This window comes from Capsicum annuum, unplaced genomic scaffold (genome assembly GCF_002878395.1).
Source record: "Capsicum annuum cultivar UCD-10X-F1 unplaced genomic scaffold, UCD10Xv1.1 ctg64630, whole genome shotgun sequence".
NCBI lineage: Eukaryota > Viridiplantae > Streptophyta > Magnoliopsida > Solanales > Solanaceae > Capsicum > Capsicum annuum.
In genome coordinates this window covers 1-13,040 of record NW_025873791.1, presented here as the reverse complement: position 1 = coordinate 13,040, position 13,040 = coordinate 1, and the positions used below count along the sequence as shown (strand labels likewise).

General features: G+C 40.0%; 1 protein-coding gene across 1 annotated transcript; it reads left to right on the top strand.

The window, feature by feature from the left end:
• The first annotated feature begins 9,465 nt into the window (after positions 1-9,465).
• Positions 9,466-10,316, top strand: LOC124893756. The gene has a single exon (XM_047404616.1). The coding sequence runs from the start codon at positions 9,600-9,602 to the stop codon at positions 10,314-10,316; it is 717 nt and encodes a 238-aa protein (XP_047260572.1). The 5' UTR covers positions 9,466-9,599.
• Positions 10,317-13,040: the final 2,724 nt, after the last annotated feature.

The following is a 13,040-nucleotide window of genomic DNA, read 5'->3' as shown; positions in this document are numbered from 1 at the left end:
GCCGAAAAGTACTACTATCGGTAAGCCACACATCAATGCAGTTTTAAATAATTTAAAAATTCAAAGTAGGATGTAAGTAGCTTTTAGGCTGACAAATATTATGTATCCAAAAGATTAATTTAAGTCGGACGTAAGTCATTAAAGCGACCGTGCTAGAACCACGGGACTCGAGGGGGCCTAACACCTTCTCCTCGGTCAACAGAATTCCTTATCCGGATTTCTAGTTCGCAGATCAAAAAATAAAAATTAAAAGAGTCATTTCCTTTTTGAATAGGGATTCAATAAGGTGACTTGGAACACCCAAACTCAATTCCAAGTGGCGACTCTGTAAGTAAAGTAATCCCTTTTCAAAACGTCACTTTAATTGGAAAAACCCATTTTCTCCAAAACCAACTCCCTAGCGGGGTCGGATGCGGTGAAAAATCGGGGGTGTGACAGATGGAGACTCTACTGGGGAATTAACAGAATTCGAGCTTTTATATTGACTTAATTGGCTTTATTTAATTTTGATACTGTATATTGTTGGCCTAAATGTGTTCTTTGCCTACATGTTTATCGCTTTGATATTATTTGAATTACAATATAAATGGTCTTCTCTCGCACACACATCTGAGTCTTCTGAGATACTGTATATTCGAAGATGCGGTATACGCTCCCGAGCTTGAGATACCAGAGATGCGGCAACGCTCTTGGGAAGGATTCTGTAGTCACCCATGACTTAGGACGGAAAGGGACCAACAGTGAGGCCAGAAAGCCCTGCTACCGGTAAAGCTGTCCCTTGCCGACTCGAGTTGTCCGCTCGTTTCATTGACAGTCTAGATACCTAACTCCACCAGGTTAAACCTAACATAACTGGACTTAGACATGGCTATCCCTAATAGACTGCGTTCTATTTGTATCATGTGTATTTTTGACTTAGTGGGGCTCGACCCTGGGGTCGGGTCCGTCTAGGTCAGGTGTCACCTTTTGAGACCATCATGTACATTTTATGTGCTACTTGTTGCATTATAGGAAACGCCATATCGAATGTTGACCGGCTTTTAAGTGAATTAATCGATCTGAAAAAGGGGTTAAATAAAAAATTTTAAAGATTTATTTTAGAAAATATATAAGATTTTACGTAGAACTTTTTTTTTTGTGTCAAGATTAAGTTGTTTTAACGTCGTGGTCTCGTTATGTCTGTTTTCTTTGGTTTAAAAATATTTCTCAGGAATATCATAGAGACCATTTTTGTCAAACATTTTAAATAATTTGGTCCACTATTTTATCTTAATAATTTAATTATTTCTGATCTGTCTGGTTCAAACGTCATCAAATTATTGTCTCTACTCTAGGATGTTTGAGAAGACTTCGATACTTCCCGTTTTGTCAGTTATTATTTTCTCATGCTCATTTTGAAATCTTATTCTGTGTCATCTCGTCAACTTCTTTCAAAAATTATTTTTATCCTGCTTTAGGAGGTTTAGAATAGAATTCTTATTTGCCATCATTATCCTATAGGGCAATATGAACTCAGTTGAAAGGAGTGAAAAGAGGCCGAGGGATGATGAAGTACCCCATTTCATGGTGTTGGATAAAGTTCCAAAGCTATTGCGGATATGGTATAACAATATGACTGACTATGAACAGGGAGAAGTATATAAACACTTAGGATTTTTAAGGAGTCTGTTGAATGTTGAACCACGAAGGGACGTGATAGAATCTTTGGTACAGTTTTGGGATCCTTCAAACAACATATTCCGATTCTCCGACTTTGAGCTTACTCCCACACTGGAGGAAATAGGGGCGTTTATTGAAAAGGGAAAGAACCTTCATCGAGGAGAACCCATGATACCGAAGCATGTCACTTCCGAAAGATTTTTTGAGCTATTGCACATAAAAAAGAAGAACATAGGAGGCTGCCTAGAAAATGGATGGGTTCGTCTAGAATTTTTGTACGAAAGATATGGTCAAGAAAGGGGATTCGAATCATTTAAATAAGAACTTAACAACGGGGGATGCTACCAAACCTGGAAAAAGCACAGTTCTGAAGCATTCATAGTGGCTTTTTTGGGAATCATGGTATTTCCAAAGAGAGGAGGGAAAATCAGCACCAATCTGGCTGCGCTTATTACCGCTTTTGAGAAGAATCCTAAGGTCACCCTCGTGCCTATGATTTTGGCAGACATTTATCGGGCCCTGACGATGTGCAAAAGTGGAGTGGACTATTTTGAAGGATGTAACATTCTATTGCAGTTATGGATGCTCGAGCATATTCATTACCATCCATTTGTTGTGGATTTTCGAGTCGAGTGGAATGATTATATCAAGGGCCATGAGAAGAGGATGGAGAACCAAAACTTTCCCGAAGGAATAAGAGCTTGGAAGGAGTACTTGGAGGGGTTGACGGCGGAGAAGATAGTGTGGAATTATCATTGGTTCCCCTCAAAAGAGGTGATATATATGTCTACTTTTTGACCCTTCATCGTCTTAATGGGTCTCCGAGGTGTTCAGCCCTACCTGCCACTAAGAGTCATGCGACAATTCGGTCGACGTCAGCATATACCGCCAGTCGAGGATATGAAAGAGTTCATGTACGAATTCCTCCCTGACATCCCTCTAAGGAAGACGGAGATACTTAAGATCTGGGGAGGATGTGTACTTTCGAGTTTCGATCATATGGTGGAAGCTGCGACAAGGGCGAGGTAGACTATTGGTATCTTCCATGGTTTCATGACCAGCCTCTTCCTAAAGCTATGCCAGAAAGGTCGGCCAGAGAGCCAGTGGATCGAGAAGCAGAGATCAAAGTCAGAATTAAGCAGGCTCGACGAGAGGTAGAAGAGAACTATCAGTCTACTCTGCACGTCTTAAATAATGATTTGGAAAGGGCTAGAGAAGAATTGGTTCACCATGAGGCGAAATTTGAGGCCAGAATTAGGTCGGTTCATAAGGAGATTGAGAGAGAGAACCGTGTTACCATGCATGCCCTGCAAGAAGACCTGGATATTGTCACCGGTGCTATGGAGCAACAATTGAGTAATTTTGAGAAAGAGCAGGCCTCGCGGATAAGTACACAGTCGAAGCTTCAGGCTCAGCTAAAAGCTTCCATGGAACAGGAAAGAGAAATAGCGAGATGCTTCACGACTTTTTAGAAGGAAGTTGAAGCTAGGGAAAATCAGTGGATGACCGAACGACAGGCGCTTCACTATCAGATCGATGACCTTCATGAATGAGAAGAAGACCTAAAGCATACCGTCCGCACTACGCAACATTGGGTGCAAAACTGTCATGAAAGTATGATCGACCAGGGGAGAAGTACTTCAGCTCAGTGAAACCTTGATTAATATTTATGCTAAGTATATTCACCAAGGCGATGAAAATCTGGGCCGTCAGACACGTGCTCTCGCTCCATATCTGCCAAAAGCATTATCCAGGATCTACTCAAGTCTGAGGGAGGATTAAGTTGCAAGACATCTTTGGAAGGCATCTTGATGATAATTATTAAAGTACTTGTTACCTTAGAATTAGTTTCTTTATAGGTTTTTTTAGTATTTCTCTAGTATTCTGAGTCTTTTCTAGTTTTAGATAATTTTAGTTTCCTTTCATTAAAGCTTTGTTTTAAGAACAGTTGAAAATGCATGGAAAATTTCGCGTTTGTTTCAAGTTTATTCTCCTTATTTCTGAATATATATATATATTTACCATATCCATGAACTACGTGATGATCTGATTCATGTGAAACATGATACGTAGGCAACCCTCGGCGGGTGCGATCAAATATTTTTTTTTCAAGTTTCAAGTAATAATTTTAAGATATTGGCATTAAATAATAAGGGTAAAAGTTAATTCACCAAAGTCGGGATGAAATAAGAGGGTTTTCCTAAGTCCATTTCAGGAAGGAAATTACTTAGGTGCATGACATTTGAGTTAGTTATGAATATATTTTAAAAAAAAAATAAATAAAAAAAAATCTCTCTAAATCCTAACATATTTTTTTCTATTTTAAAGAGAAAGAGAATAAGGTGGTTGGTTGTGGTCAAGCTGGCCTCTCACCCGTACAACACAAGGTATAAAGGAAAAAGGAAGATGACTCGGAAAGATGGAACAGAATCTGATAATGAAGAAGGTCGAGATCAGTTAGTCCCACGAGAGTTCGCATCTTTGGAGGAGAATAGGTTATTGAAGCAACAAATTGCAGAAATGTATCAGGCCTGGGCGAATGGACAAGCCCCGCCTTCCTCGATTCCAGGCCTTTCAGATGCAAATCATCCCAGTTCTACTCAAGCCCAAGTCGACGATCCACTTTATCCGCCTGGATTTGGTCCATACGCTAATGTGTCTAGCGCTGCTGGCACATCCACCATGCGTCCTCCAAATCCATCATTCACAAATAACCCGCTTTTCATTCCGGCTGTGACAACTAATATAAATCCTCCATCAATGATATAGAAGCCTATCAACGAACTAAATCATGATCAAGTCTATCCTCCTGAATTGGCATTCAAACCCGTAAATTCATATCAGCCCACTCATCAGCCTGAGTCTCATATCGTGATTGAGAAGGATATTATGAATGAAGAATGAGAAGAGATAGTTAAAAAAGTGAGTCTGGAGCAGAGTATGAGAAACATACAAGGATTGGGAGGACACAAAAGCATCTCTTTCAAAGACCGGTGTATGTTCCCTAATGTTCATTTGCCGATAGGGTTCAAGACCCCTAAATTTGACAAATATAGTGGTCATGGGGATCCAGTGGCCCACTTAAAAAGGTATTGCAATCAACTCAGAGGAGCAGGAGGGAAAGAGGAGCTGCTTATGGCCTATTTCGGAGAAAGTCTGACGGGAATAGCCTCCGAATGGTTTATCGATCAAGACATCTCCCATTGGCATGTTTGGGATGATATGGCTCAAGATTTTGTGTAACAATTTCAGTACAATCTCGATATTATCCCTGACCGCACTTCTCTTGCTAATATGAAGAAAAAACCATCTGAAAGTTTTCGAGAGTTTGCCATAAAATGGAGAGAACAGGCATCTAGAGTCAAGCCGCCACTGAAGGACCAGGAATTGATTGATGTTTTTCTCCAAACTCAAGAGTCCGATTACTTTCATCATTTACTAGCCGCGGTTGGTAAACCTTTCGCCGAAGCAATAAAAATTGGGGAAATGGTGGAGAATGGCATCAAATCAGGAAAAATCATGAGCCAAACCGCCCTCAGGGCCACTACACAAGCCATTCAGAGCGGATCGGGTAGTTTCGGAAATCGAAAGAAGAAGGAGGAAGGATCCATGATGGCGTCAGGACCGGGCAATGCCCAAAGGGGACGGAACTCCCCTTACGTTCATGTCCAACAGGGACAACCCAGCCCTCCTCAACATTATTATACGCCTCAACCTGCTGTTCTAAATGCTCAAGCGTATGCCCGACCTCCGTAGCGTCCACAATGGCGGGCACCTGCGCCACAAGGTTTTCGTCCGCGGCATCCAAATTTACAAGCCCCTCGTAATCCGTATGTTACGGCAGAATATACAAGAGAACAGAGCCCAAAGGAAAACTTCACCCTAATTGGAGAATCATATACGAGCCTGTTGCGGAGATTGGTTAAATTAGGATGGATTGAACCTGTTTTGCCTTTCAAAGTGGATCCGAATGCAAGTTGGTTTGATCCTAATGTAAGGTGTGAGTACCATTCCAACATCCAAGGTCACAGTACCGAAAACTGTTGGAGTCTGAAGAGAGCCATTGAAAAGTTAATCGAAAGTAAGGCAATCGTAATACAAAAAGAAGAAGCACCGAATGTCACCGATAATCCACTTCCTAATCACAGTAACACACACGTCGTGGGGATGATTTTTAACGATAGAGACTGCAGGCCAACAAGCCAAGCAATGATAGAAATAGGCGCCTTGAAGGAAAACCAGGGTGAAGCATTGGAGTATATGCGAAGAGAACCACTGATCATGAAAGGAGCGAGTTCCATTATAAGACCCCGAGATTCAGAAAAGATGGTATTGTATGTTCCTGCAAAGCTAAAGAAAATAGCACAAGATGGGCCAAAACTATATGTTTCGAGTGGACCCGCATGGTTCGACCAACAGCATAGCAACATGGAAAAGATAACAGAACCAATTATCATAAGACACGCAGCACAGCTCCCAATGACAAGCTTGAAAACCATCCCATGGAACTACAACAAAACCACGGTGATGTACAAAGGAAAAGATCATGGAAGAAACAAACGAAACAGGGGGTTTGACTCGATCGGGAAGATGCTATGCTCCAGAAGAATTAAGGAGACCAAAACTGTTTAAAGATAGTCAAGGGCCAATGAAAAAACCTGTCACAAACGAAGAGGCTGAGGAATTTCTGAAGAAAATGAAAACCCAAGACTATTCCATTGTCGATCAATTGAGGAAAACCCCGGCTCAAATATCATTATTATCCCTGCTGCTACATTCTAAAGAACATTGTCAGGCATTGATTAAGTTGTTGAATGAAGCATACGTCCCGAAGGAAACTACGGTATGTCAAATAGAAAAGATGGTTCGTAGAATATTTGAAGCAAATAGAATCACTTTCACTGATGATGAGTTACCCACAGAAGGTTCTGGTCACAACAAGGCTTTGCATCTAACTATCAAATGCGAAGGATATTACATAAAAGGGGTAATGATCGATGGAGGTTCAGGAGTACATATTTGTCCTCTCTCTACTTTACAAAAATTAAAAATCAGCCCAGATAGGATTCGGTCCAATAATGTATGTGTTCGGGCTTTTGATGGTGCAAAACGAGACACAATTGGTGAGGTAGATCTTGCTTTGGTTATTGGACCAATTGAGTTTACGATCACCTTTCAAGTAATAGACATGGATACTTCCTACAACCTGCTTTTAGGAAGACCATGGATCCACACGGCCAGAGCCATACCCTCTACTTTGCATCAAAGTTTGAACACGACAATCAGGAAATCATTGTACATGGAGAGGATGACCTTCCCATACATCGAGATCCTTCCGTACCCTGTATCAAAACAAAGGGGGGTTGTGAATCTTCCATATATCAAGCCTTTGAAATTGTGACAGCTGATCAAGTCGTGGAAGGCACGCCGATTTCGGGGCCTCATCTCTCTTCTACTTCAATCATGGTGGCTAGCCAAATGCTATAAAATGGTTATGAACCGGGAAAAGGATTAGGGGTTTCGCTGCAAGGAATTATAAACCCCGTAGATCCATGTGGTAGCCGTGACTCCTTTGGCTTAGGCTTTAAGCCTACCGCGGCAGATAAAAAATGGGCAAAAGAGCAGAAGAAGAAGAATTGGAAATTAACAAGTCCGGTTCCACACATTAGCCAATCTTTCACGAAAGCTCAAAAGGAAGAAAATCAATACCCATATTCTAACAAGGATGTGGATGAAATATGTCAAGGTCTCAAGGAAATGGTTCATGAAGTAAGCATGGTTCAGATAGGTGAAGGCCCTAGCCATGCAGATGTGCAGTTCGTCGGGCCAAATATCAAGCTCACTAACTGGGAAGCCACTCCTCTCCCCACAAGGAAGGAGTCTTGGTAGTTTATTTTGTTGTTTTGTTTTTCTTTCTTTTGTATTTTGGACTATTCTCAGGGTCGTAGTCCACATAGTTTAGTTACTCTGCTTTCATGTTAACCCTCCTATCCTTTCCGATTCAAATAAATGAAATTCAAGTTTTCTAGTAAATTTATCTTTTCTTCCCTCTTTTAATTTTTATTTTTATCTTATTTCAGTTATGTTAATACTGGCTCCAATAACATGGCATGTACGTGGAGTTCACATATAGACCCTAAAAAGTTGTCTAATCTCGAATCAGCAAACCAAACGGTAGATGAATACGATGAAGGTGAAGCTGATAAGGAAGTCAAAAAAGGATTGGATCAATTTGAGAATAAGCCCAAACCCAATTTAAATGACACCGAGATAATAAATTTGGGAACTGGTGAGGAGGTTAGAGAAATAAAAATAAGTATTCATGCGGATCAGAATATCAGGAATGATATTGTTCAGATTTTGATCGAGTATAAGGATGTTTTTGCTTGGTCTTACGATGATACGCCAGGTCTAAGCACGGATTTGGTGGTCCACAAACTGCCTACATACCCTGATTTCTCACCGGTCCAGCAAAAGCAAAGAAAGTTTAAAACCAACGTGAGCGATAAAATCAAAGAGGAAATCATGAAGCAATTGAACGCGAACGTGGTCAGGGTGGCTAATGTGGTGCCCATACCGAAGAAAGATGGCAAAATCAGAGTTTGTGTTGATTATAGGGATTTGAACAAAGCAAGCCCTAAAGATAACTTTCTGCTACCCAATATTCATATCCTTGTTGATAATTGTGCTAAACATGAGATCCAATCTTTCGTGGATTGTTATGCCGGATATCACCAGATCCTGATAGATGAAATAGATACAGAAAAGACTGCTTTCACCACCCCGTGGGGTACTTATTGCTATAGGGTCATGCCATTTGGTTTAAAGAATGCGGGAGCTACGTACATGAGAGCTATGGCTACTATTTTTCATGACATGATGCATAAGGAAGTAGAAGTATATGTTGATGATGTCATTATCAAGTCCAAGACACAAGTCGATCATGTATATAACTTAAGGAAATTCTTCGAAAGATTGCGAAAGTATAATCTTAAGCTCAATCCAGCCAAGTGTGCATTTGGCGTTCCATCCGGGAAACTATTGGGTTTCATAATTAGCCGCAGAGGCATTGAATTGGACCCCGCCAAGGTAAAATCTATTCGAGAATTGCCGCCTCCGAAGAATAAAACTGAGGTCATGAGTTTTCTTGGAAGGCTGAATTATATAAGCAGATTCATCGCTCAGCTCAGCACTACATGTGAACCGATATTTAAGTTGCTAAAAAAGGATGCTGCTATCCAATGGACTGACGAATGTCAAGAATCATTCGACAAGATTAAAGAATATTTGGCAAATCCTCCTGTGTTGGTCCCACCGGAACCTGGTAGGCCTTTATTTCTATATCTGTCAGTGATGGACAATTCTTTTGGCTGTGTTTTAGGACAGCATGATATCACAGGCAAAAAGGAACAAGCAATCTATTATTTGAGCAAAAAGTTCACGAGTTACGAGGGGAAATATACTCTTTTAGAAAAGACATGTTGCGCCCTAACTTGGATTGCTCAGAAGTTGAAGCACTATCTTTCGTCCTACACAACCTACCTCATATCTCGAATGGATCCTTTAAAGTATATTTTTCAAAAACCTATGTCCACAGGCAGATTGGCGAAGTGGCAGATTTTACTTACAGAATTTGACATTGTGTACGTTACTCGTACCGCTATGAAAGCGCAAGCATTGGCCGATCATTTGGCAGAGAACCCAGTTGACAATGATTATGAGCCTTTGCGAACTTACTTTCCTGATGAAGAGATAAATTCAATTGAGGAAGAAGTTCAAGATGATATGTATGCATGAAAATATATTTTGATGGGGCAGTCAATGTCAAAGGAGTAGGAATTGGAGCGGTTCTTGTCTCACCAACCGGGCATCATCATCCCGCCACAGCACGACTCCGTTTCTTTTGTACTAATAACACAGCAGAATATGAAGCTTGCATCATGGGGTTAAATATGGCAATAAATCTGGACGTGCACAAGCTAATGGTGTTGGGAGATTTCGAATTACTCATTCGACAAATTCAAGGCGAATGGGAAACGAGAGATATCAAGCTCATTCCATACAAACAGTTCGTAGAGGACCTTAGCAAAAGGTTTGAGTCTGTCGAGTTTAGACATATTCCCAGATCCCATAATGAGCTGGCTGATGCCCTGGCTACCCTAGCTTCCATGCTCCCGTACCCAGGAAATACGCATTTCGACCCATTAGAGATACAGATACGAGATCAACATGGTTATTGCAATATAATTGAAGCAGAACCAGATAATGAACCTTGGTACTATGATATCAAACGCTTCCTAAAGTCAAAAGAATATCCAATACACGCCAAAGCAGATCAAAAAAGAACCATTAGGAGACTTGCTAATGGTTTCTTCTTAAGTGGGGAGATCCTGTACAAACGAACCCCAGACTTGAACTTGTTGAGATGTGTTAATATTCAGGAAGCTGAAAGAATCATGAATGAGGTACATTCGGGGGTGTGCGGTTCGTATATGAATGGCTATGTTTTAGCAAAGAAAATCATGCGGGCAGGATATTATTGGTTAACTATGGAGCGAGATTGCTTTCGCTTTGTTCGCAAGTGTCATCAATGTCAAATTCATGGTGATTTGATTCACTCGCCACCTTTAGAGCTGCATCCTATGTCTGCTCCTTAGCCATTCGTTGCTTGGGGCATGGATGTAATCGGTCCAATAGAACCAAAAGCTTCTAATGGGCATCGATTCATACTGGTCGCTATTGACTATTTCACCAAATGGGTAGAAAATGCTACTTTCGAATCAGTCACGAAGAAAATAGTAGTGGATTTTGTTCATTCGAACATCATATGTCGTTTTGGTATACCAAAGTCCATTGTCACAGACAACGCAACCAATCTCAATAGTCATCTAATGAAGGAAGTTTGTGAGCAATTCAAGATCGTGCATCATCATTCTACCCCTTACCGTCCTAAAGCAAATGGAGCCGTTGAAGCAGCAAACAAGAATATTAAAAAGATTCTTAGGAAAATGGTCCAAGGATCTCGACGACAGTGGCATGAGAAATTACCGTTTGCTCTTTTAGGATATCGTACAACTATTCGTACATCGACTGGCGCAACTCCTTATTTACTAGTCTATGGGACCGAAGCTGTAATACCCGCAGAAGTCGAAATTCCCTCATTTCGAATCATTAGTGAAGCCAAAATTGACGACACTGAATGGGTCAAGTCTAGACTAGAACAATTATCATTAATAGATGAAAAGAGGTTGACGGCAGTTTGCTTCGGTCAATTATACCAGAAAAGGATGGCGCGAGCTTACAATAAGAAGGTACGTCCTAGAAAATTCGAGGCCGGCCAACTTGTGGTAAAATGTATCCTTCCCCACCAAGAAGAGGCTAAAGGAAAGTTTGCTCCAAACTGGCAAGGTCCATACATAGTCAGACAAGTATTATCAAATGGGACTTTGCAACTTACGGACCTGGATGGAAAAATGACAGAAAAAGCTATCAATGCCGATTCAGTCAAAAGATATTATATTTGACACACTTGTGCTTAACATTCTCAAGTTGAGATGACGAAAGGCCATCATTCTACTAAATGTCATTAATCCCTCGTCAGCCCTTCGAGCCTTATTTACCTCTCCTTACTTACCCTCTTTGGAGCCGAAAAAAAATAAAAAAAAAATGCGTTAGCATTGAACTACGTTCAACCTGATTCCTAAATGGATACGTAGGCAGCCCTATCTTGGGGTTCGGTCCGAAAAAAAAATAAAAAATAAAAAAAAAATGAGATATATATCCTATTGTCACTTCTATACGGCTCTCAAGTTGTAACCTATCCTAAAAATCCTTTTTCCTTTGTCCATCAAAGACCTTCCGATCAATTTTTGAGAATGTCAAGCTTTGTGTGTTGTGTAAAAAAAAAAAAAAAAAAAAACTAAACTTATTGGTAAAAACCCTCAGGGGCGCCATAAGACAATGATGAACGAGACAACTGAAATCAGAGAGGGCAATTGAGAATATCCTAGAAGGAATGACTTTAGTCAGACAAAGTTTATCATGACAGGACAAAGATCAAGAAGGACGATTTGATTTGATTGAAAGGTGCAGCCTAATTCGAGATTAGACAGTTTCGAAGGGTCAAATGTCTACTCCAAATTGTATGTCATGCGTTATTAAAGTCAATATACACCCCCAAATAAACTTTACTGGTAGAAATACTTCTTATTCAAACATAATTCTTTTATTCCTTCTTTTGATTTTCCTTATTTCATTTTTACACGCTCTGTTCTTACGGTTAAGTCTCACACCAAATGCAAAGTAAAGAAAAACACGCAAAATTGACCATGGCTCCCAGTGAAATTGAGCAGAGATTGTTGGGCGTTCACCACTTTGACAATGACAGAGAGCCAGTTAAGATAAGTGTTACGAGTGAAGCATTTGAAAATGAAGAACAGAATCGTACCAAAACAGACAGAGATGCAACAGAATTTGAAAGACAAAGAATCAAGCTCGTCAACCAATTAGTTGAAACAACTGTATCAAGTTGGGGCAGAGATAAGAAAAACCTCTAAAGAATTCAAGGCCACAAACCAACCACCAATTTAAAAAAAAAACTCACAATTTTTTTTTCTCTCTTTGCTTGAACAGGGGCGAAGCAATCTTGTGAAGTTTAGTGAGGAAAAAGTATAGCAAAGTTAAGTTTTCCTGAATTTTCGCTCTTTGCTATACTCCTATAATTCTAAGCCCGTACCAATATAAATAATACCCCTCATATTCAAGACTGGGGCATTTTTTTTTCCTCTTAAAAAAAAAATAAATAAAAATAAAAATAAATAAAAATAAATAAATAAAAAAATCCTAATCTTATTTCGTCTTCATAGGGCGCCATCCCCTAGTTGACATCTTACTCGTCTTCATAGGGCACTATCCCCTAGTCGACATCTTATTTCATCTTCATAGGGCACCATCCCCTAGTTGACATCTTATTCGTCTTTCATAGGGCACCATCCCCTAGTTGACATTTTGGGAATTAAACCTTCCTATTTTTCTTCTTTATGTCTTCATATGGCATGACAATCCCTAGTCACATTTTTAGGAGCGAAAATCCTAATTCTTTTTCATGCATTCATTAGGCATAACTCCCTTTGGTCATAATACTAAGAATAGGGTTTTTACTTTATCGCACTCCTAGCCTAAATTTCTATTCATTCGTTTATTTATTTTAAACTAGATTATAGTTGTTCTAACAACACACAAAATTTTCCTAGTGTAAACTGGGTCAGAAAATTTTGTTTGTTTTGTCTTCTTTGATGGCTTGCAGGTTTCTGCAAAGCACAGGTCTATCCAAGAACGAAATTTCATCTCCGGTTAAAATATAGAAGAATGGTCAGTTTGAA

Bases quoted from the DNA above. Each gene is read 5' to 3' on its own strand.
- LOC124893756 (XM_047404616.1), top strand. From the start codon at position 9,600: ATGGGGTTAAATATGGCAATAAATCTGGACGTGCACAAGCTAATGGTG.